Below are 20,922 nucleotides of genomic sequence, written 5' to 3'. Positions count from 1 at the left end.
CATCGAAAATAGCCGGCGCTTATCGATTGCTTGCGTCGGGCAATCGAATATTATCGGCAGCCATATGGGGGACTCGCATTCAAGTAATATTTATAATAAATTGAGCTTTCGCCGATAAATAAGTTTTCTGGTTTCCATAGAAAAGAAAACAATTTAATATATTAATGTATTAACAGCAAATATGCAAATCCAACGCAACTATTAATAATCCAATTATATAATAATGAATAACTATCGCAGCAAGCTTTATACGTTATGCTAGAGATGTTAGATGCGGAAAGCGATAGTTTCGCGCCTAAGTTTTTTTTTTTCAAAATGAAACCATACATATGTATATTTTATTATATAGGTTTACTACATTTTTCGACCATACTATAAAGTCTAAGTAGTTACAAACTGAATCCTTTGCTCGATTGCAGTCGTAATTGGCCCGGTGGAGTTCATGTAGTCCATTAAGGCGTCCAAGTCGAAAGGACCAAACCTGGCAAAAAAAGCTTTTTAATACTTTATTCAAAATCAACATTGTTTAACATGCTTACTCTGGATCTTCTGCATTTTCGCTGATTACGCTAAATCCGTTCTTCCCATTCGCCAGGTACTCCATGACGACCACGCGGTACTTGTGCTCCAAATCGAGTGGAATATACCTGGGCACCAGGCACTTGGAGCATCTTACTCGCACACTGAATACTCGCTGATCGGCGTTCAAATCGTAACGGATACGGAGACCGGAAACCTGGAGGAATCGGGAGGAACGCGGCGTGGCCGAACTGGCATTCATGGGCGCCACCACATGCTCCAGCAGCTCCACAATGTGCTTACCACGCAGACTGAGGGTCACCAGTCTATTCTGCCATGGGCACATGGCAAACAATTGCTTGTAGGTGATGTCTGTAGTGATATACTTAGTCTTATTGTTCGATTAAGGTATACATGTTGTTTTCAGGACTCACTGCCAGCTGGAATAGGCACTCGAAAAGTTCCCGTTGATGTCAAGGCAATGGTCACGTTACTCCAACTCTCTTCAGACGACGATGAAGCATCCTTGACAAACTGAAGATTCTCATTGGACTAGGTCAGTTGCAAGTGGGTTGAAGCCACCACTACTTACCGCATGAAGCATAGCATCGGTGAAGAAGTTACCCAGATTGCATTCCCCACTGCTGCACTGACTCTGCTGGAGATTCACGCGACTCTGGCCCACTGTCCGCTCGGCAATGGGTTTCATCTCGAGTTGCCAAGGCACCATGGCTTGTAGAACGATATCATCTTTGGGAGATTTTAAATGGTATATGATTATATTATGCAACCATTGCCTCCAAACATATTCCCCAGCATCAATAATCTTCCAGAGAAAAGATATGTTTGTGTACTTTCCCTGATAAATTTATTGTGGAAAATGCAATTATTGCACATTATGGATATAATACATATGTATGTATAATCAGTTGAGCACTGTGATGCGTCCCTCGAGGCCCTGGTAAATGGGATTGATGTGATTGCTGTACGAGATTAGGGCATCCAAGTCCGTGACTCCCCACCTGAAATCAGTAAATAATCAAATGGTATTACAACATGGGACACAAGATGAGCTGCCTGTATGTACGTACTGGAGGTCAGTGCCCTCGGCGAGCATGGTGTAGCCATCGCCACCAGCCTGCAGGAAGTTGGGCGATGTGAGGCGATAGAGCTTGTCGGATACCAGAGGCTCGTACTTGGGCACCTCGCAGTCCGCACAACGAATCGTTACGGATATGACACGCGATCCCACCGGCTTCGTGTAGTCGTACTTCGCCCGGATGCCCGAGAACTGCAGATTGATGTACGATCCGGTCACCCCGTTCTCGAGGTCCACTTTGCTCAGGGCCCACTCCATGGCCTCCACTATCTTGCTGCCCGGCAGATTGTAGGAAACCAGCGTGTTCTCGAAGGGCGACATGCTGACTATATGGGCGTACGTAAGATCTGAGGGATACATTCAATTGAAGATTTTTAGAGGAGTTTTTGCTATAACGCGGTCAAAAACGATCACACAACCAAGAGAATGACTTTTTTGTGCAGCCTATGATCCACATAAACGATCCCGAAATTCGTATATTTATTTCTGGAAAATTTTTTTTTTCGAATTTTCCGATTTTTATAATCTTAATTTTTTTGCGAAAAATGGACAAAAATTTACATTTTAAACTGTGAATGCCATTCGAAAGGGAATTTGGTGACGAGTTCAACGAAGTATGACATTCCGTATTTGGATTAATAACTTCATTGCTATGAACAAAAAAGGATTAGTTTTTGTTGCAAAATTGGGGATTCATTTAGCCGAAATTATGATTTTTTCGAAGAATTTAAAATCCTATAACTTGGCCAAAAATGGTCACACATTCAAAAAAATTACTGTTTTATAAAACTTATGATCCAAATAAACGATTCCTGTCAACGTTTTCATAATTAAAAAAAATTTTTTTTTTTTCGAATTTTCTGATTTTTTATAATCATAATTTTTTGCGAAAAATGGACAAAAAATTACATTTTAAACTGTGAATGCCATTCGAAAGGGAATTTTGTGACGAATTCAGCGAGGTATGACATTCCATATTTGGACAAATAACTCCATTGATATGGGTTAAAAACTAATCAATTTTGGCATACAATCGGCATTCTATTGTTTGAAGAATTTTGAAATTTTTTAAGAGCATTTCTACTGGAAATTGGCCGAAAATGATAACATAGCAAATATAATTTTTTGTGCAGTTTTTGTCTTAAATTACCCTTCGGTATACCTATATTTTTATTTATAATAATCAATTTTTTTGTTTTGTGTTTTCTGTTAACGTTTTTTCGAAAAAAGCAAGAGAAAACTTCAAATTTGAATGCTACTTGATTGGGAATTTAATAACGAGCTCAACGAGATGTTCCACTCATATTTGCATCATTTTGATCCAAATTATACTTAATACCAAATCTGCAAGTCGAATTTTCTATTAAATTCCAATACTTACTGCCTCTGTTGAGCGGCACACGGAGTCCTCCGATGTTCATGAGTCCGGCGGATACATTCGTCCAAACCTTCTCTTCATATGAAGCCATTCCGACGAACTGCAAGCGAAAAGATTGCATATACTTGATCCATAGAAGGTTTCCCCAACTTACAGAATGAACCATGGCGTCGCAAAAGAAGTTGCCCAAGTTGCACTCTCCGGCGGCACAATCGTCCTTGGTGAGATCCACCTTGGTGTTGCCGACCACCACCTTGCCCGTCTCGTCGATCACCTCCTTCCACGGCTGCATGGCCACCAGCACTTCCTCATCTACGGGGAGCACAATGCACAAAAACACATCAGATATACAATCCTTCTGCAATCGAGGACTTTCACATGGCACACGGCAAGCAAGAGCAACTGATTTTTCAGAGTGTAAAATTAACTAGTTGCACGAGGAACTTATAACTTATAGTTACACAGAAAACAAATCACTTGTAGTTCACACAAAATAACAAAATTAAGCACTAGTAAAAATCAAGCACTGAAATAATAACATAAAAACAAGCAAATAAGGAAATAATCGAGGGATTAGTTCTTATAGATAAACAACTTGGGAATTATAAGGCCGTTCGAGCAGTAGAGGTACAGTTACGAATTGATCTTAAGAAGCTAAGATACCCTACTGACTCAATCGTACTGACCTTCTGGCACGGATTGGTCCATGTAGAGCGGATCACCCTCGTAGTCCAGCACATCGCCGTTGTCATCGAAATAGACGATCAGGTTGCCCACGTAGCGGGCATAGGCCGATGCCTGGACAATGAGCACGCGGTGGCCAGAGCTGTGGATAACCTCGGTGGGATAATCACCGGATGGCGTGTGTGGCCCAGGCGGATCACCCGTGTAGAGGAAGGTGTGCGAATGGGAGCCAACGATGACGTCGATCCAATCGCCGGCATTCGCAGCGATCTGCTGATCCACATCGTAGCCGCAGTGGGAGACGACAATGATGATGTTGGCACCCTGGGCCTTCAGCAGCTGCGCCTCCTCGCGAATGGTGTCGCTCTCGTTGCGAAAGATCACCTTACCGGTATTGGCCAGATCCTGCAGCACAATAATATCCATTCAATTCATATGGCATCTGGATGGTGGAATCACCCAAACTCACGTAGGTTGTCTCCAGGATAACACCAATCACACCAATCTTGCGGCCCGATCGCTCGATTATCATCGACTTGTTGTACTTGCCCTCCATGGTGGGCTCGTGGGCGCAGTCCATGTTGGCCACCAGCATATTGGTGTCCACCGTCTCTAGGAATGGCACCACGCCCTCCACACCGTGATCGAACTCGTGATTGCCGAGGGTCTAAAAAGGGTTGGTCAATTGTGGATATCAAGCAACGCATATGGATACCATCACTTACCATCACATCGGCGGGCAGAAGGTTCAGCAGCTGCTGCGTAACGTTCCATCGACCGATGTTGTACCACAACGTGCCCTGAAAACTGTCGCCGGCATTGATGTAGATGGGATTGAGCTCCGCTTGCTCCTGAAGCAGACGCTTCACGGTGTAAACGGTGCGCGGATAGCCACCGATGCACTCCTCGCCCTCGTCGCAGGTGCCACCGGAGGTGTCCGTGGCCTCGAACCTGCAAATGGAACGGATCGCAATCGAAGCGGGGATTAGCTCTCGAGATGGCTAGTGCTCGTCGAATTGCCATGGCCCATCGTCCGTATCGTTATCGGGATCGGGAAATCGTCAAATCGGCACACGAAACGAAATCAGTACGTGGACCTGATAGTGGGCCATGGTTTACGGCCATGTGATGGCCATAAAACGATCCAATCCGATCGTGCCTCACCTGGCGTGCAAATCATTTATGTGGATTATGGCCACGGGAAAGCCCTCCTTGTCGGCAGCCTCCGCGGATGAGCACATGACCGCCATCACCGCCACCACCACTACCAGCGACCATGTCAGTCGATTGCAAGCGGTTGCCATTTTACTCCAACGCACCAGAATCTGCACCTGCACTTCACCTCACCAGAAAAAAAAAAAAACAATTAAATTCAAGTGTAAACACATCCAGCGCGATGGCTGTCGATAAGGCAACTGAATGGCCAAAATAGCGAAATCTGAATGGGCCTCGCGCACCCGATCCGATCTGGACTGGATTGTGGGTACCCTTCCTCCGCTGATAAGCCAAGTATTTGCGTTATGCATAACCTGTACATGGCGAAAAACTGGGTCATATTGCTCCGTACCGTAAACAGTGCAAAAACGGATATTTAGCCATATTTAACACAAATAAACTACTTATTCGAAATGTTCTTATGTTACCATACAACAAATATGGAATTTTAAACATTTATTTATATAAGTTAATAATTACAGTTATCGATTTGATTTTGAAGATCGCAAGCGACCGTTTATTGCAATTTATCATTTGAAACTAAATCTAGCGTACAAAATGTTTCCCTAAGTCCCTAGCAATCAAGTGAAGTCGTCGGCAGCGGCGCAGCAGGCGTCGGCCGCGGCGCAGCGCAGAAGTGTCGATGTCGCGCTTAACCGTTCGTTGGCGTTGATGGCAGCGGAGACTATGTGGAACCACAAGATGTTAGAGAATCAATTGCAGGGCAATAACTCCTCCCCTCTTAATTGACGCTTGTCCTCGAGCGGTCATCATAAGGATGGGATGTTTTTGAGTCGCATCGTTGGTGGGGTGATTCGTGGTAGTTTGGGCACAGCATTAATGGTTTGAATGCCAGGTGTTTATTGTTGCGTGCGTTCGAGGTTTGTGCAACTCGGATGTGTTCTGCATTGACAACTTGATTGCTTCTATTAAAATTCTGGTTTTTACTAAATTACTAATGAATTTATATCTACATATTTTTAGACCATTGGAACCTTTGCAGAAGGCATTGATTCCGTACATTTCGTCTTTAATTGGTAAATTTTATTATTATTCAAATTAAATTATTATTTATTTATTATTATTAGTTTCCTTTACTGATCATGTTTTAAAATATAAGAAATAAGGAATTAACTGATTCAATATGGAGATTTCAATGGCATTCAAATTGTAGTTCCGTTGTGTAAAGCGAGAACGTGTGAAAGTTTTAACATTTATTTGACCGTCAAGGCAGAAATCGGTATATTGTTTTCAAGTAGGCTACTGGTCTCATTCAATTTAAACTCGCTCCGCAGAAACGCATTCACAACGCAATCTCTTCTTTCACGAGCCCAATCTAATTCTGCAAACCTATGGCCAACTCGTCTGTCAAAGTCGAATCGTTTCAAATTTAATTCTCGTGGTTACGTTAATCAGTATGTTTAATGTTTCTATGTTCTACTTGTCTATCGATGTGGCCACAGTAATTATTCTGAAGCAATCATGATCTTATGTTACTTTTATGTACTAATTTCCCTGATTCTGTTAATATTGTGGTACTTCGGTCTTCCTTAACTAGTTCCTTCCTAAATCTACTTGATAACTTAGAACCTAATCTTGTATTAACCCTAACGAAAATTTCTTGCCCTTTGATATAGGTTTTTATGGGCTTTCTTGTCCGGTTGTGGTATTCTATGTCGGTTTCCTGTTTTTGCCTAAGTCGGTCTATATTGTCCAGTCTAGCTTGTTCATATTTTTCTGGAGCTACGGTAGCTATCCTGCCGAAGAACACCTCTAGAGGTCGTTTTTTTGTGACAGAATGGACAGTGTAGTTATATTCATAGATGGCCCTATCGAGAAGTTCCTCGAAGCCCCTATGTGTTCCATCTCCTTTCAAACATCTCATTATTTCAGAGAGTGTGGAGTGAAATCTTTCTATCTGTCCATTTACTGTACTCTTATACGGAGGTGCTTTGTAGAGCTCAATACCCAGCTGGTCTGTCAACATGAATTTGATAGAGGCTGAGTTGAGGGACTTTTCATTGTCCATTACTATTAATTTAGGCACTCCATAATAAAACACGATATCTCTTAGGGCTTTCCTAATGTCTTCTACAGCTTTGGATTTGATAACTCTTCCCATGGCCAGTTTGGAAAATTTATCAATCGCCGTGAGCACCAGATGTCGTTCTGTCGAGTAGATGTCAATATGAATAATTTGTCCGGGGTATTCTGGCAAGGGAGTTTGTCTTATTTCTGGATGCGTGGGATGTCTGTCATATTTAGCAGTCTTACACACCAAACACTGATTCACGATAGCCGAAACTTTTTTCCTCATTTTAGGAAAGTATACTCTTTCGGACAACTGAGCTTTATTTTCCACAGCATTTCTGTGTGCTCTGTTATGTGTCCTAAGTATTTCTTCCTCTTGTTCGGCTTCGTTAACAAGGTCTTTGACTTTGCTTTGGCAGAATCTAATCTTGAAACCCTGAAAATGGATGGGGTAGAGAATTTGAATTTTCCCCATTACATCCTCGGATGTGAAAATTCCATTAATCACGGATGGGTTAAGATATTCTTTCAAATCTGACAAGAGACTATCGGGTGTGAACAAGTTGCGATCTACTAAATGCCTTTGAAATGTCGGGAATGGAATGCTAAATGAGTAGTTCTCTGACTCGGACTCCCTGAAGAAAATTTGATTCTTGAATGCGTTTATCGGGGCTTCAACGCTAGGTATCAGCCCATGGCTCGAACTGTCAGAGCTGTGCATTGTTGAGGCTACTGTGTTAATTTGTTCGACTGTCGGTCCTCTGGACAGAGCGTCGGCTACAGTATTTTCTCTGCCTGGCTTGTAGAAAATTTCGTAGTCATATTCCTCAAGGTATGCTTTCCATCTCTTAATCCTCGCATTTCCATTCCAACTACTGAGAGAATGGGTCAAAGGCTGATGGTCAGTAAAGATTTTCACCTTTGCTTTACCGTAAAGGTAAATTTTTAGCTTTTTTAGAGCCCAGATAATGGCTAACATTTCCTTCTCATTCGTGGCATAATTTTCTTCCGCCTTCGAGAGTGTTCTCGATAAAAATGAGATGGGTCTGTTCTCTTGTGAAAGAACAGCACCTACTGCGAAATTGGAAGCATCCGTTGTTAGGTGAAATTCTTTCTTAAAGTCCGGGTAGTGGAGTATTACGTCTGGAGAAACCAAGCTGCTCTTCAATTTCTTGAAGGCTTCTATTGCTTCGCGATTAAGGGAGACGGATTTTTTTGACGATAATGTCCTGGAAATTCGACCATCCTCCCCTCTCAAAAGCGAGCTAAGTGGTTTTGCTAACTTAGCGTAGTTAGGAATAAATCGCCTGTAATATCCGGATAATCCCAAGAATGATCTCAGTTCTTTGAGTGTCCTTGGAATTGGAAAGTCTGAGATTGCCTGTACCTTGGTTGGGCTGGTTTCAATGCCCTTGTCGGACACGACGAAGCCTAGGAACTCCACTTTTCTCTTCATGAACTCGCATTTATCCAACTGACATTTCATGTTGGCTTGCTGAAGAGTTCTGAAAATAGTGTCAAGGTTCTGGTAATGTGTTTCATCATCTTTACTAAAGATGATGATGTCGTCAATATAAATGAAACATATCTTACCGATATGTTCGTGAAGAATATCGTCCAGTGCGCGCTGGAAAATTGACGGTGCATTTTTCAGACCGAATGGGAGTCGTGTAAACTCATATTTTCCATTATTGATGGAGAAGGCGGTCTTTTCGATATCAGATTCCTTTAAAAGAATCTGATGAAACCCACTTTTCAGATCGAGCACTGAGAAAATCTTGTTGTCTCCCAATTGGGCCAACACTTCATTAATGTCAGGGATAGGGTATCTGTCCGCTACCGTTACCATGTTAAGTTTTCGATAGTCAATTACCACCCTGTATTTTTTCTTGCCAGAGGAGTCGAGTTTTTTTGGTACAATCCACACTGGTGAATTGTAAGGTGACCTTGAGGGTCGAATGATTCCATCGTGTAAAAGTTCGGAAATTTGTTTGTGTACCTCGTCTTTAAGAGACATTGGGTACTGATAGAATTTTGAGTATATTGGCGTATCCGATATAGTTCGGATTGCTGCCCTTACACTTGTTGTGTAGGTTAGTTTTTGATTCGGGTCTGCGAAGAGACCTGGATACGAATCAATTATTTTATTCAATATCATTCTCTGTTTTATTCTCGGACTAATTGTGCTAACAGCCTCGAACTGTTTTTCTTTGAGAACAACTCTTTTCCCGTTTTCCAGTGTCATGGTTAGGTTCTTCAAATCAATTTGCGCTCCCATTCCCTTCATTGTGTCTTTGCCAAGTATGGCGTCAAAAGTCTTCAGCGTTGGTAACAAAAAAAATTTTATTTCGAAATCGAAAAGGCTTGCTCTTTTGTAATGCGATATTTTTACATCACCGCCTGGAGTATCAGCTATGTAAGGCTTGTTATTTGGTATCGCGTTCGTCACCAAATTGGGCCGGATGTAATTTTTATTAGAGCCTGTGTCAATCAACACCCTTAAAACCTTTCCACTCCCCACTCTACATTCGAAGTATGGTAGTGAGGAGTCTTCTACTCTAAAAAATGCAACACGTGGTCTCGTTGTTCGCTGTCCAAATTGTCTATTTGTCCATCACAGTATTCATTTAGTGTGCCGTTTATATTGTTCTGGGTTTCATAATCTTGCATCGACCGTTGATAGCCTGTCATGCTTGAACTGGACCCAGTTACTTCAATACTTGGCTGTCTCATGTTCACTGTTTGGATGTTGTAGTTCTTTTGTCGTTTGTTTATGTCCGAGTGTGGTCTATTCATATAATTAATGTTTCGCGTCTGTACACTGCCGTCCACGTCCATTGGTTCTGGTCTTGGTTGTGGTTTGGTCGCAAAGGGACGGGGTGGGGCATTGTATTGTTGCCATTGCTGTTGATAGTTTTGTCGGGGTGGAATGAACGGTGCATTACCGAAGTTAGACACGTGTTGCCTTGGCGCCGGGAATGGCTGGCCTAAATATTGTGGAGGTCTCCTCATGGGATGTCGTGGAGGGACCGGTGGAGGCTGTCGATGGCCAAAGGCATTCGACGGCTGAAAATTGCGGGGTGCCGGAATGGGTTTTTCGTTTCCTCTGAAACTCGACTGTTGACCCTTATTCGCCGCATGGTTTGACCTGAAAGTTTGATTTTCAAGTTTAAGGCAATAATGTAAAGCTGAGGGGAGATCAGCTGGCTCTTTTATTGCCAAAAGGCGAGGTAAATCTCCTCGAAGGCCTCTGATAAAAGTATCCAGAGCTTTTTCTCTGTACATTTTTGTAACAAAGTGCTCGGATTCTCGGCTCATTTGCATGCAGCCGACTTTATTTAGAATAAGCGACAGATTTTTGTAGACGTCTTGGTGGAAGTCTTCCACCGACTGCTGGTGGCCTTGAACCAAAGTTGACATTTGGTATTCCAAGGTAGTTATGTCCCGTTTATCTGCGTAATGCAGAGTGAGACATCTCGACATGGCCTTCCAGTCCAGCGGAATGCTGTAGGACTCGAGTGCCACATCAGCACTTCCAACAATTTTATTTCTTATGGTATGAAGTATACCATAATATTTTGGAGTACCCACAAATGGGGTATAAGTCTCCATGATTCTATCAACGCTCTTTTTCCAAGACCCGAATTCTGCTGGATTTCCAGAGAATTCCCTGATCGATTTTACGATATCAGGCACCCTGTCAAAGTCCGCTAAATTATTTCTGTATTCGGGCTCGACGACCTGGTCGCTCACGTCAGTAAAGTCAAGAGTATTGTTGTTCATTTGTTTTATCAATCCAGGTAAAACTTGGGCCACCGTTTGGCCAATTAATGCTGTCAACTGTTCGACACTCATGTCTACGCGATGCTGTTCAGGCAGGTCGTGTCTTTCTGAGGGCACCGGTCTTTCGTTTGAACTAAAAGCTGATGGTCTTATTATATTATTAGGATTTGCCATACTGATTTTTAATTCGGACAACACCTGCACAAAACAAGCCTAAACCAATTTGAACTTAACAAAAGTTGTGGGCAGAAAATATGGAATGCGTGTGTATGTGTTTGCTTATTTATCTTTTGTTTTTGTTTTTTTATTTTTTATTTTTATATTTTTTTTTTTTTATTTTTGCATGCAATAAATTTTAGCTCACCGCGGTTATTTTGCTTTGAGAACAGTGTACCAGAAAGGAACAGTAAATAGGAAAATTTTCCTTTCAGAAGATCTCTAGGAACTGGGTTGAAAATATAGTATTAATAATAATATCAATAATAATAATAAAATAATAATAGTAATATAATAATAATAATGTAATAATAATAATATAATAATAATAATATAATAATAATAATATAATACTAATAATATAATAATAAAAATATAATAATAATAATAATATTATAATAATAATATAATAATAATAATATACTTAAAATTTTTTTTTTTTTTTTTTTTTTTGGTATACTTATGTTTTATTATGGGTGGATGCCTGAATTTCAAATTGCTGATGTTTTTTCCAGTGTACTTTCCAGGTTCTTGTAGTCTCTCTGCCTCCTCTTCGGTTGTTTCAGCTTCAGCTTCTTCGTCGTCAACGTGTTCTTATTCCTGTTCTTTTTGGCGGGCTGCTGCTGCTGCTACGGCTGTGCTGTTGTTGTTCTTTTTTTTTCCTTCTTGTCTGCACTTTGGTTCACGCAGCCGTTCTCTGCCGTTCGTCGTCTTTACCTCTGCCGTTACGTTTTGGGTTGCACTGTTAACTGTTATCCGTGTTGCTCTTCTGTAGTTCCGTTATTCTCGGCGTTCTACTTCTACTTTTCCTTCTCCTTTTCGATGAAATTGCTGTTCTTCGTTTTGCATTTATTTAACATAGAATTGTTGCGGTCACTCCTCCTGGCTGGGTGAATGTTGTCCTTTTTGCCTGGGCTACTGGGGAATCCACGTCAGCACTCCAAAGAAGGTTTTCTGCGGGCTGGCCTGACAGAAACTGTGATCCACCAATGGGCAATGCTATGCCGATAAGTATTTTCCTCTTCCGGAAAATCTGTTTTTTTCTCAAACAATTTTATTTTATAGCCGACCGTGAATTTTGTTTGTTAATAACTCGCGGGAGTTTCTTCGGCACAATTTAACCAACGAATATTTTTTAGCAAAATTTTGATTTTGCTCCGCGACTTAGAATTTTGTCTTTCGTTCGCGTTTATTCGCTGGTCCCTGTTCGGGCGCCAGTTAATAATTACAGTTATCGATTTGATTTTGAAGATCGCAAGCGACCGTTTATTGCAATTTATCATTTGAAACTAAATCTAGCGTACAAAATGTTTCCCTAAGTCCCTAGCAATCAAGTGAAGTCGTCGGCAGCGGCGCAGCAGGCGTCGGCCGCGGCGCAGCGCAGAAGTGTCGATGTCGCGCTTAACCGTTCGTTGGCGTTGATGGCAGCGGAGACTATGTGGAACCACAAGATGTTAGAGAATCAATTGCAGGGCAATAACTTATATTTTAATGCTTGAAAATTCGATTTTCCTGGTAAACCAAAAATTTTATTTCTAATTTACAATATAAGCTTTGAATTGATTTTATTTACAATTTCCTCTTTAAATTACAAAGTTTTTTTGCACTGTAGCACACTTTAGTATCCTGACTACAGTGTACCAAATCAGGTTTAGTCGGTTTAGATAAAACATTTGGTATGGTAATAAAGAAAGATAGCCGCAATTTCAAGTTGAAAAGATTTTGTTTTAAGCAAATCAAAACAATGAGGAATTTGTTTGCAATGTGAGTTTTGTGCACATTACTCATACGCCTCGTTGCCCGTTTTCTTTGTCAAGTGGCCAGCAAACTGGATAGACTACAAATATCCCCTTACTGCTGGCACTTGCTTGGGTATCAAAACACACTTAATGATATGCACCTATAGATCGCCGATAAGCCAGTATGGCTGAGATATGGCCAAACGGATACGACGGTCGCTATTCCGGTGATACTCAACTGCTGACACATGTTACACATGCACGGCACTTGATGTATGGTATGAAGTGGAGTGGAGTGACCCTCCTCCTACAAGCGATCGTTTATTACGTTCTGGGCCAAAATAAAATATATATATGGGCGTGGGATCTGGACAGCCATCGCACAGCCATGTAATAAACAGGCAATCAATTTGGTTTATAGCGCCAAAAGCGAATTAGTTAAATTACAAGTAGATGGAACCTCCCTTTTTAGCGAACTACAAGGTTTAGTTTAGATTACACTCGATACGGACCCTTAACATACGTTATCCTAGAAATATTCGCATATTATTGGAACTTACTTTAATGCCACAAGGCAATCCATTAGATGTATATTCATTCGTATCAGGTTTATAAGACGCTAATAAACCAGATTTCAATCAATTTCTATCCGATAAGCGTGCTTTTACATCAGCCAAAGTACTTAAGATAATGCAGATAGTGAATCAAATATAAATAAAACCGCAACTTGGCAATAATCCGTACAAGGAATCGGTAAGCTATAGGTTCCTGAAAGTAAATATATAATATATAGATTCCCTCCTTTACCTTAACCATGCCAAAGGATCTGAATAAGAGTCATTTTTTTTGGGGTATTTACCCGTATGACCATGGATTCGATTGCCGTGGTGGGATGGATCGAAACTGGTCACGGGATTGTACATATCCGTATAAAATAGTACAATAATTTATTTCATTCTCATTGACAAATAGATTGAGAGCTCGTCGTGGATTACTCGTAGGTATAAAGCACACTATGCATGTAAGTATTATGTTTGTCTGTATATAAGATGTCAGCGCAAGTATGTATATGTATATATATATATGTATTATATGAAGTGTATATATATATATATACACATATACTATAAATTGTATATAAATATAATGTATATGTAATATGTCTGTGTATAAGTATCAATGTATTAAGTTAATTGCTTAGCGTAAAGCACAGAGAATTTTGATATGAGAATGACTGAGAACATTCCAGCAAGCGGTGCGCTCAGAGATCGGATACGGGCTCCATCGGGACCTGGGATCTATGCAGCACCTAGCATCCTTCTCCATCTTTCACTCCAACGTCCCAGTTCGCTGGGTGAACGCAAAGGCAACAATGAGAGAAAAATCGGCAAACAAGTGACTAGAAATGATGATAACTCTCCCTGATTCGAAAGTATGTTGTGTTGAGCATTGGTCGGGCTGAATAGGTGGAGTGGGTCGCCGCCTACGGGTTTAGTGAAAGACATCCATGAACGGAAAGTAGGCCTGCTCCGGCTCGAGCAGATCCACGAGGTAGCAAACGGTGCCGGCCACACCCTCGTACAAGCTATGCGGACGATCCGGTGTGCGGGCGCGCAGCTTGAACTCGGCATTGGTTAGCAGCTCCATAAACTTGTGCGCCCTGTACAGGTACCTCATCTCGTTGGTCAGGCGGAACAGGAGCAGGAAGACATAGCCATTGCCGGCGACGCCATGGCAGATGCCCGGTCCCTTGCGCAGGAAGCCCTTCTTCCACACCATATCCGCACAGCGACGCAGCGAGGCCAAGTACTTCTCCTCCTTGAAGATCAGATAGGCCTTGGCCAGCACATAAACGGCGCCGGGTGCCCCATGGCACCAGTGCACCAGACGCTTATCCCTGCCGGAGCGCAGATCCTCCAGGGCCACCGGAAAGTTGCCATCGCTGTCCTGCAGCTCCAGAAAGAAGTCAATCGAGCGCTTGATGTCGCGCAACTCGGCGGCCGGCGCCGAAATGGGAAGCGTGCGGAACCACGGGCTGTCCAACAGCATGTGCAGAATGGCGCACAGGCCATGGGCCGCACCCAGGTACTCCGTGCCATGGTATTGGTACATTAGCGGACACGGCGAGTTGTTCTGCTTGCTGTACTCGCGGCCGCTGGTCACGATTAGCTGGCATATGGATACCAGGTCATCGTCGGTGATCTTCTTCTCCGGCAGTACATCGTTTAGCCAATAGCAACCGGATAGATAGCCGGCACGTCCAACCAGCACCTCATCGCAGCCGTATTTGGTGTGCATGAACTCCTTGCTGCACGGGATGCCCGACTTGAAGTTGGCCAAGTCGTCGGAAAGCTCCTCGGTCTCCTTGAGCGCCTGCGATATGGCTGCCGAGACGGCATAGATACCAGCATTGCCGCACAGAAAGGAGTAGCGCTCGGCGGAGCGCTTCTTGTACCGATTGGCATTCACCTTGGCATTGCGGATGAAGGAGGCCGCGTGATCCAGTGCCGGATAGAGATCGCGTGTCTGCTCGCAGCTGTTGAGCTTCCAGAACATGAAGGCTATGCCGGCATTGCCCACATACAGATCACCGCGATTGTCCTCATCATCGCTGTTCGGATGACAGTGCTCCAGTATGGCGTCCACATAGGTGCAAATCAGATTTTTGATGTGCTCCTCGTCGCTGGCGAAAGGTGTATTCTCCCCGCCGGCGAAATCGGGAAAGGGATTCTTCAGGTAGCGGCGTTCCATGGCAAACTCCTGGCCAGGATCGATGGTCAGTTGGCCGGTCTGCTTGACGTCTGCCTCTTCCACTGGACGACTTGCAATGGCACCAGCTGAAATCGTGCAAACATGCGGTATGTGGTGAGTGCAAGTTAGGAAATCGATTTGCCGGCTTTAAGGGCGCGGTCGGGCGTCTGGCAGCCACCACCTCCTCCTCCTCAAACACTCACCTGTCTCAGGTGGAAATGGCAGTCGTGACTTCGTCGAGCACCTTCTGGCAATGGGACGAAGCTGCGGATTGACCAGAAAATTAAATATATGCAGTATTTGGCTAACTTTTGTTGTATTATCACCGAAATACGAGTTGTGTGTGTTTGCAGGGACGAGAATGTTTGTCAAGTGTGTCTATGAAGTGGAAAGTCGGCGTGGGTGTTTTTCTCACAGCCACCTAAAATCCGGAATCTTGGCGCTTCTGCGGGAGAACTTATTTTCGAACTGTCGACCGGCTCGACTCGAAATATTTAAACAATTCTTGACAGGAATGCTTAGGTCCTGTCGAAAAAAGCTGAATGAAACATCGATTGCATATCGATACATCCCTAGAGCCCAATTTCACTTTGCCATCGGTTTTTGAATTAAAAAAAAAAAAACAGAGCTTCTGTACGACCAATAACAAATATTGCACGAGGTAAATTTCTAACTAATTAGGTAATACGGCAAACGATCCGTAATAAAAGTAATTAAGCTATCGATAACAACGAACCCAACTGCTATAAATATCGGTTAAAAGCTAGCTACATTTATCGCTATCAAGCTTAAAATTGACTAACATTTTAAATTGATCTTAAAAAATGCTTTCTTTTTAGAGATTGTATATAATATATGGACAATATATTATTTAATTTCTAGGTCTGGAGTGTATTAAGACACTAATTGAAATTAGCCAAATTGAAACACAAAGTTCGTACATTTTGCTTCCTAACTCGATCGGTTTATTTTAATAACAGTATAAATATGTATGTATATTTTAGAGGGTATAATCCTCGCATCACATGTTCGTCTCCAGTGCTCACTTCCTGCGCTGACCACCACTCAGAATGGTAACGATGCGGATGAATATGTTCAGCACGTCCATGTAGATCGACATTGAGCTAAAAGATAGAACCAAAAAGTATAGAGTTTCAGAGCACGGTATGGATGAGGAGTGAACTTACGCGTTGATTGGATCGTAGGGAGTGTAGCTGTACTGGGGATAGACCTCAGCGCGACGGACCATGCGCTGAGTGTCATAGAGCAGGAAGCCACTGAAGAGGACGAGGCCGCCATATAGGGACATGGAGGCCAGACCTGCGAAAAGAGAGTTGAATGGGTTAACTCCGCTTGACAATTCATAAAATATAATGCGAAGTGGTGCTAGCCCCAGTGGAACTTTCTGGCAACTCACCTGCGCCCAGCGCCGTGGTGGGCGGCAGCCACATGGATGCCAGCGAGGAGGCGAACACCACGCCCAAGCCAATGGCCAGTGGGCCGCCCATGTAGAGGAACTTATCGCTGGGTGCACACGCGGCGATCGTGGACAAGCCACCAACAATGCCGCCCGTGTAGAGAGCGGCGCGCGTCAAAATCGGTCCGCCCATGAAGCAAATGGGTGCGATCACGGCGCCCAGAATGGCGCAGTGCACCGCCCAGGCCAGATGCTTGGCTCCCAGACCCGGCTGGTACTCAATCGAGCGGGCAACTGCTCCACTACCAATGACCAGCGCCAGCGAAGCAATGGTCGCCTAAGCGATTAAAGGCAAATGAAGAGGAAGTGTTATGTTCTGTTGTGTCTGTTGGTCAGGTAGGCGGCAAGAACTACGAATTGTGCAAGAGGACTCACCAAGATGCCGCCACGCGAGGCCAGCTCCAGGAGACGGTGCGAACGGAAGGTGGCTGCTGCTGCGGCCGCGGTGAGAACGCAAGAGCCACCGAAAAAGGCATAGGTGCTCTGGATACGATCGCGCACAAACTGGGGCCACATGCTAAACGGAAAATATAATCTCAGTTATTAAAGTCCCTGTATTTCGCAAGTGAGAGACTCGTGCTATCACTCACATGGCATTATCCGCGATGCTGGTTTGTTTTCCCAATCCCACGCCGTAGTAGCACAGGGCGCCCAATCCCACGGCGGCTGCTCCGGCGGCAGCGCCCTTGCCCATGGAGTATGCTGCACGCCAGAAGAGTACAATTAGACGACCGATATACATAGATGGGGGATTACACAAGAGACTTACCATTGGCACTTGGCGGACCCATCAGTTTCTCCTTCAGCGAGGGAGCACGCATCTCTTCGACGGGCTCACGGGTGCGAACCACCCTGCGGGCGTAGGTGCGCACCGTGGAGAGATTCAGATTGGGATTGGCATTGGCCCGGAACAGCTGGGCCGGAGACTGGGCCAGGATCTTGATAGCCCCGGCTGGACGGGCGGTGGAAAGTGCTAGACGCAGCAACATTGTGTTGTTGTGGTGAAATTCGGTTAGAGGGCAATTGGTTGTCCTTCGGTAAGTGCTGCTTGATTCGGATTCCTATGTGGGGCACTAGCGTTTCTTCCAACTGATTTTAATTGCTCACTGCGGCTTTATAATTTGTTGATTCGTAGAAATTGTTAAATATTTTACTGTCTCTTGTGCTTTATTATCGATAAGTGGTGCAATCGTTATTCGATGTCTGGCTACGTGATAACTAAATGCCTATCGCAGACGGCCACAAATACCGCTAATATCGATATTATGCTAAAATATAATATTGAAAATCCCGAGAAAATAAATAGAAATATAAACTCAACGATCCTGAAGTAAGGAATTCAAATCGTAGCCCGTTGTCTGAGATAATTTATTTGATAAGCTAAGCAATGCTATCGATAGGGCGCCAAGTTTGAATAGCGAGTACAGTGGAAAAAATACACTTCTTTAGACAAAAAAAATGTGAAATTTAAATTTATTTAACATATTCAAGTATTCCGCAATAAACTCCATTTGTATTTGTACACATTAGATCTGCACTAAAGACTAAGTAGTCCTAGGAACAGAGTACCAGTTCACTTCTCACACCTGATACTTCCTCGCCGACGCCGTGTGAATCTCGCCACGAGGGGGTGTCCGCCCGTCGATCACTATCATCTCAGTGAGATGGGATGATCGCAGAGTACCATAGTGGTCATATATGTTGGTCTGCTCCAGAGTTCCCCCCGAATTCGACTCGTAGCTCTTGCACTCATACAGTGGGCAGCATCGGGGATATTCGGCATGCGGGTTCGTCGATGGAACTGGCGTGCAATTGCCCTGCGTCAGTTTCGGCACCTGGCAGCTGGACCATGGATGAGTACGATGATCTGTTACCCGATGCTATGGCATACTAGTACGGCACGCTTACCTATCCTCCCAGAGTTGCAGCGTTTCCAGGCATTGGATGCGGACGCACTGATCCTCTCGCGTGAAGACTTCACCGATATAAAGCTGCCGACCCGTCAATGTATCCATACAGTACTGCTGATTGTACAGATACGCCGAGGCTATAGGGTGAAAGGGAAAATCAACGTATATTACTGGAAAATATATGTGTTATTTGGAAAAATCGTACGTCGATAAGGAATCGCTTGGCTGCCACCGATGATCAATGACATCATGGCCACTAAATAAATCATGCTGCTAATTGACTCCATTTGTGAAAATTTGCTATTCGAAAGAACTGAGATCGGCGGACAGAATTTGGCCCGACGTTTGCAAAGTTTAGCGCACAACTGAAGTCCGTTCGGTTAATCTTCGTTCATTTTTATATTAAAAAACCTAGAGTACATTGTTTATTTGTATGGAATCACACACTTACGACATTTGCGCGCTTTCTCTACAATAAATTTAACAAATTTTACTCGGATCTGTTGAATGTTTATGCGTACGAGCCTGCGAACAGTGCGTTTCATAGGTGTTAAAACAAATGTTTATGATATTGAAATAGATCTCAATACCGTTGAAAAATTCCCTTGCTTTGCCAAAAATAGATTCAATCATACAAATTTAGCTATATTTTCAGTTGATGAGCAACATCATTTACATCTTCAGACTCTTACGCCTTATAAAGCCATCAACTTTCAGTTTATATTACTAAGTGAATTTCTGTTAATTATTGGATTGACAGTTTCGGAACGCAACTTACGATGCTCTGCTTATCGCGCTACAAAATAAAATGGAAGGAAAACGATTAATAGCAATATGCAAAAAGAAACAAATATCGATCCATATTTTGTGTATTGTATATAAGTCCGTCTGACCTGCCTAATCAGCATAATAATATATACCTATATTCGCATGATTGAATCCACAAATATAGAAAGTACTTTCATTGGCATAATTCAATTAATAATAATGATAATTATATCACAAATAGAGCAAAATGTATGCAGAAATTAATAGAATACATCGATTTACTGCTAGAAAATGCAGATTTTATTAAAAATTGTATTTAAGTCGACTGTCTCAGTAATTGTTTGCTTCTGATTTTGAATTGGTTGTACCCATTCTCTTGACCGTTGATGTATAAAATTGTATAAACATTTGAGTTGAGATGCAAAGAATTGTTTACGTTTCGATGTTTTGGTTCGCGCCGGACGATCATGATCATCCAATGCCACCAAGTCCATTATGCAGACAGTCGGGCACTGGGGCATCGATTGGTGGTGAATCATCCAAAAACAGTTCCCAAATCGACACAATACACCATTTAATATAATATAATTTTATGTTACGTTAAGCAACCAATTGAATTGCTTTACAACGTATAAACTAACTCTAGTTTCTCTTCAATTGTCGATATAAATAAAACCTTTTACTCAATAAACTGAAAAAGACTAAAACATCAATGACTAAACTGAGAGAAAGAAATAAATATTTTTATGCAAGACCAATTTGTAGTGCTACAAAATTGCAAATTTCACTACAGTTCAAGATTGAAAAGAGTTTGCATGCAAAATGTGCACAATACGTCAATCAGAAGGTGAATTTCCGGGGTTGTCCCTTTTTTTTTCGAAAAAAATGCGAAAATCTGATTTTCACGTGACAGTCTGTGAAATAGGTATGTAGCACCTAGTCCGCCGGCGAATCCATTGAGAATCGCTCGGGTTGATAAGCCGCATCTTCCGTCAAGTGTGTGTAATAAGTTTGCCGTCTAATCAATTCCAGAATATTTCAAACGATTAGTACGAATTCGATGATCCCAGGCGGGAGATTGGATTTCCACAGATTATTCGGGCCAAGAAATTGTGCGCACGAGTGCAGTTTGGATGTCTGCGGCACATCCTTTCCGTTGGCCAAAAAATCCATAAGCGAAAGGGATACTTGGACTTGATGGCGGAACCGGAAACGGAAGCTGTCACGCAAGCCTTTCACTCGCCGCTCAATTTTTCATCCCGCAGTGTCAGTTGTATGAGTCACGAGTCATGTGTAACCGGAAAATTGCCTACTCTTGTGTGCTTCAAATGCTCGGAAAATGCTTTAAAATA

The 20,922-nt window shown here is 42.9% G+C and overlaps 4 protein-coding genes and 1 non-coding gene across 11 annotated transcripts, besides 1 other annotated feature; 1 reads left to right on the top strand and 4 right to left on the bottom strand.

The window, feature by feature from the left end:
- Nucleotides 1-311: 311 nt before the first annotated feature.
- On the bottom strand, nucleotides 312-12,187 carry CG42249 (uncharacterized protein). Of its 3 annotated transcripts, none has more exons than NM_132456.3 (9): nucleotides 12,155-12,187; nucleotides 4,845-5,022; nucleotides 4,406-4,631; nucleotides 4,150-4,347; nucleotides 3,683-4,085; nucleotides 1,112-1,269; nucleotides 954-1,053; nucleotides 540-891; nucleotides 312-481 (listed from the first exon to the last, which is right to left on the bottom strand). In NM_132456.3, exons 2-9 carry the CDS (start codon nucleotides 4,982-4,984, stop codon nucleotides 382-384), a joined length of 1,677 nt encoding a protein of 558 aa, NP_572684.2. In that variant the 5' UTR covers nucleotides 4,985-5,022; nucleotides 12,155-12,187; the 3' UTR covers nucleotides 312-381. The 3 variants fall into 3 exon arrangements, with proteins under 3 accessions (NP_572684.2, NP_001259438.1, NP_572683.1); NM_001272509.1 differs by lacking the exon at nucleotides 12,155-12,187 and adding an exon at nucleotides 5,376-5,423 and having other exon boundaries at nucleotides 4,845-5,016; NM_132455.3 differs by lacking the exons at nucleotides 312-481; nucleotides 540-891; nucleotides 954-1,053; nucleotides 1,112-1,269 and adding exons at nucleotides 1,370-1,541; nucleotides 1,611-1,965; nucleotides 3,000-3,096; nucleotides 3,151-3,308.
- Nucleotides 5,363-12,407: a mobile genetic element.
- A 909-nt stretch (nucleotides 12,408-13,316) lies between these two features.
- On the top strand, nucleotides 13,317-19,229 carry asRNA:CR45604 (antisense RNA:CR45604). Its single transcript, NR_123867.1, has one exon.
- Nucleotides 13,513-15,968, bottom strand: CG2061 (uncharacterized protein). 3 transcript variants are annotated; one of them, NM_001272508.1, is made up of 3 exons: nucleotides 15,837-15,968; nucleotides 15,619-15,679; nucleotides 13,513-15,501 (listed from the first exon to the last, which is right to left on the bottom strand). In NM_001272508.1, exon 3 carries the CDS (start codon nucleotides 15,413-15,415, stop codon nucleotides 14,156-14,158), a length of 1,260 nt encoding a protein of 419 aa, NP_001259437.1. In that variant the 5' UTR covers nucleotides 15,416-15,501; nucleotides 15,619-15,679; nucleotides 15,837-15,968; the 3' UTR covers nucleotides 13,513-14,155. The 3 variants fall into 3 exon arrangements, with proteins under 3 accessions (NP_001259437.1, NP_572682.1, NP_727485.1); NM_132454.5 differs by having other exon boundaries at nucleotides 13,800-15,501; nucleotides 15,742-15,968; NM_167264.2 differs by having other exon boundaries at nucleotides 13,800-15,501; nucleotides 15,619-15,968.
- On the bottom strand, nucleotides 16,362-18,250 carry CG2076 (uncharacterized protein). Of its 2 annotated transcripts, none has more exons than NM_001298178.1 (6): nucleotides 17,662-18,250; nucleotides 17,483-17,594; nucleotides 17,268-17,409; nucleotides 16,833-17,169; nucleotides 16,603-16,735; nucleotides 16,362-16,539 (listed from the first exon to the last, which is right to left on the bottom strand). In NM_001298178.1, exons 1-6 carry the CDS (start codon nucleotides 17,879-17,881, stop codon nucleotides 16,458-16,460), a joined length of 1,026 nt encoding a protein of 341 aa, NP_001285107.1. In that variant the 5' UTR covers nucleotides 17,882-18,250; the 3' UTR covers nucleotides 16,362-16,457. The 2 variants fall into 2 exon arrangements, with proteins under 2 accessions (NP_001285107.1, NP_572681.1); NM_132453.2 differs by having other exon boundaries at nucleotides 17,662-18,078.
- Vago lies at nucleotides 18,241-19,170 on the bottom strand. 2 transcript variants are annotated; one of them, NM_001298177.1, is made up of 3 exons: nucleotides 19,008-19,170; nucleotides 18,801-18,939; nucleotides 18,241-18,734 (listed from the first exon to the last, which is right to left on the bottom strand). In NM_001298177.1, exons 1-3 carry the CDS (start codon nucleotides 19,087-19,089, stop codon nucleotides 18,473-18,475), a joined length of 483 nt encoding a protein of 160 aa, NP_001285106.1. In that variant the 5' UTR covers nucleotides 19,090-19,170; the 3' UTR covers nucleotides 18,241-18,472. The 2 variants fall into 2 exon arrangements, with proteins under 2 accessions (NP_001285106.1, NP_572680.1); NM_132452.3 differs by having other exon boundaries at nucleotides 18,353-18,734.
- Nucleotides 19,230-20,922: the final 1,693 nt, after the last annotated feature.

The sequence above is a fragment of the Drosophila melanogaster genome, chromosome X (assembly GCF_000001215.4).
Source record: "Drosophila melanogaster chromosome X".
NCBI lineage: Eukaryota > Metazoa > Arthropoda > Insecta > Diptera > Drosophilidae > Drosophila > Drosophila melanogaster.
This window is presented reverse-complemented; position numbering and strand designations above follow the sequence as displayed.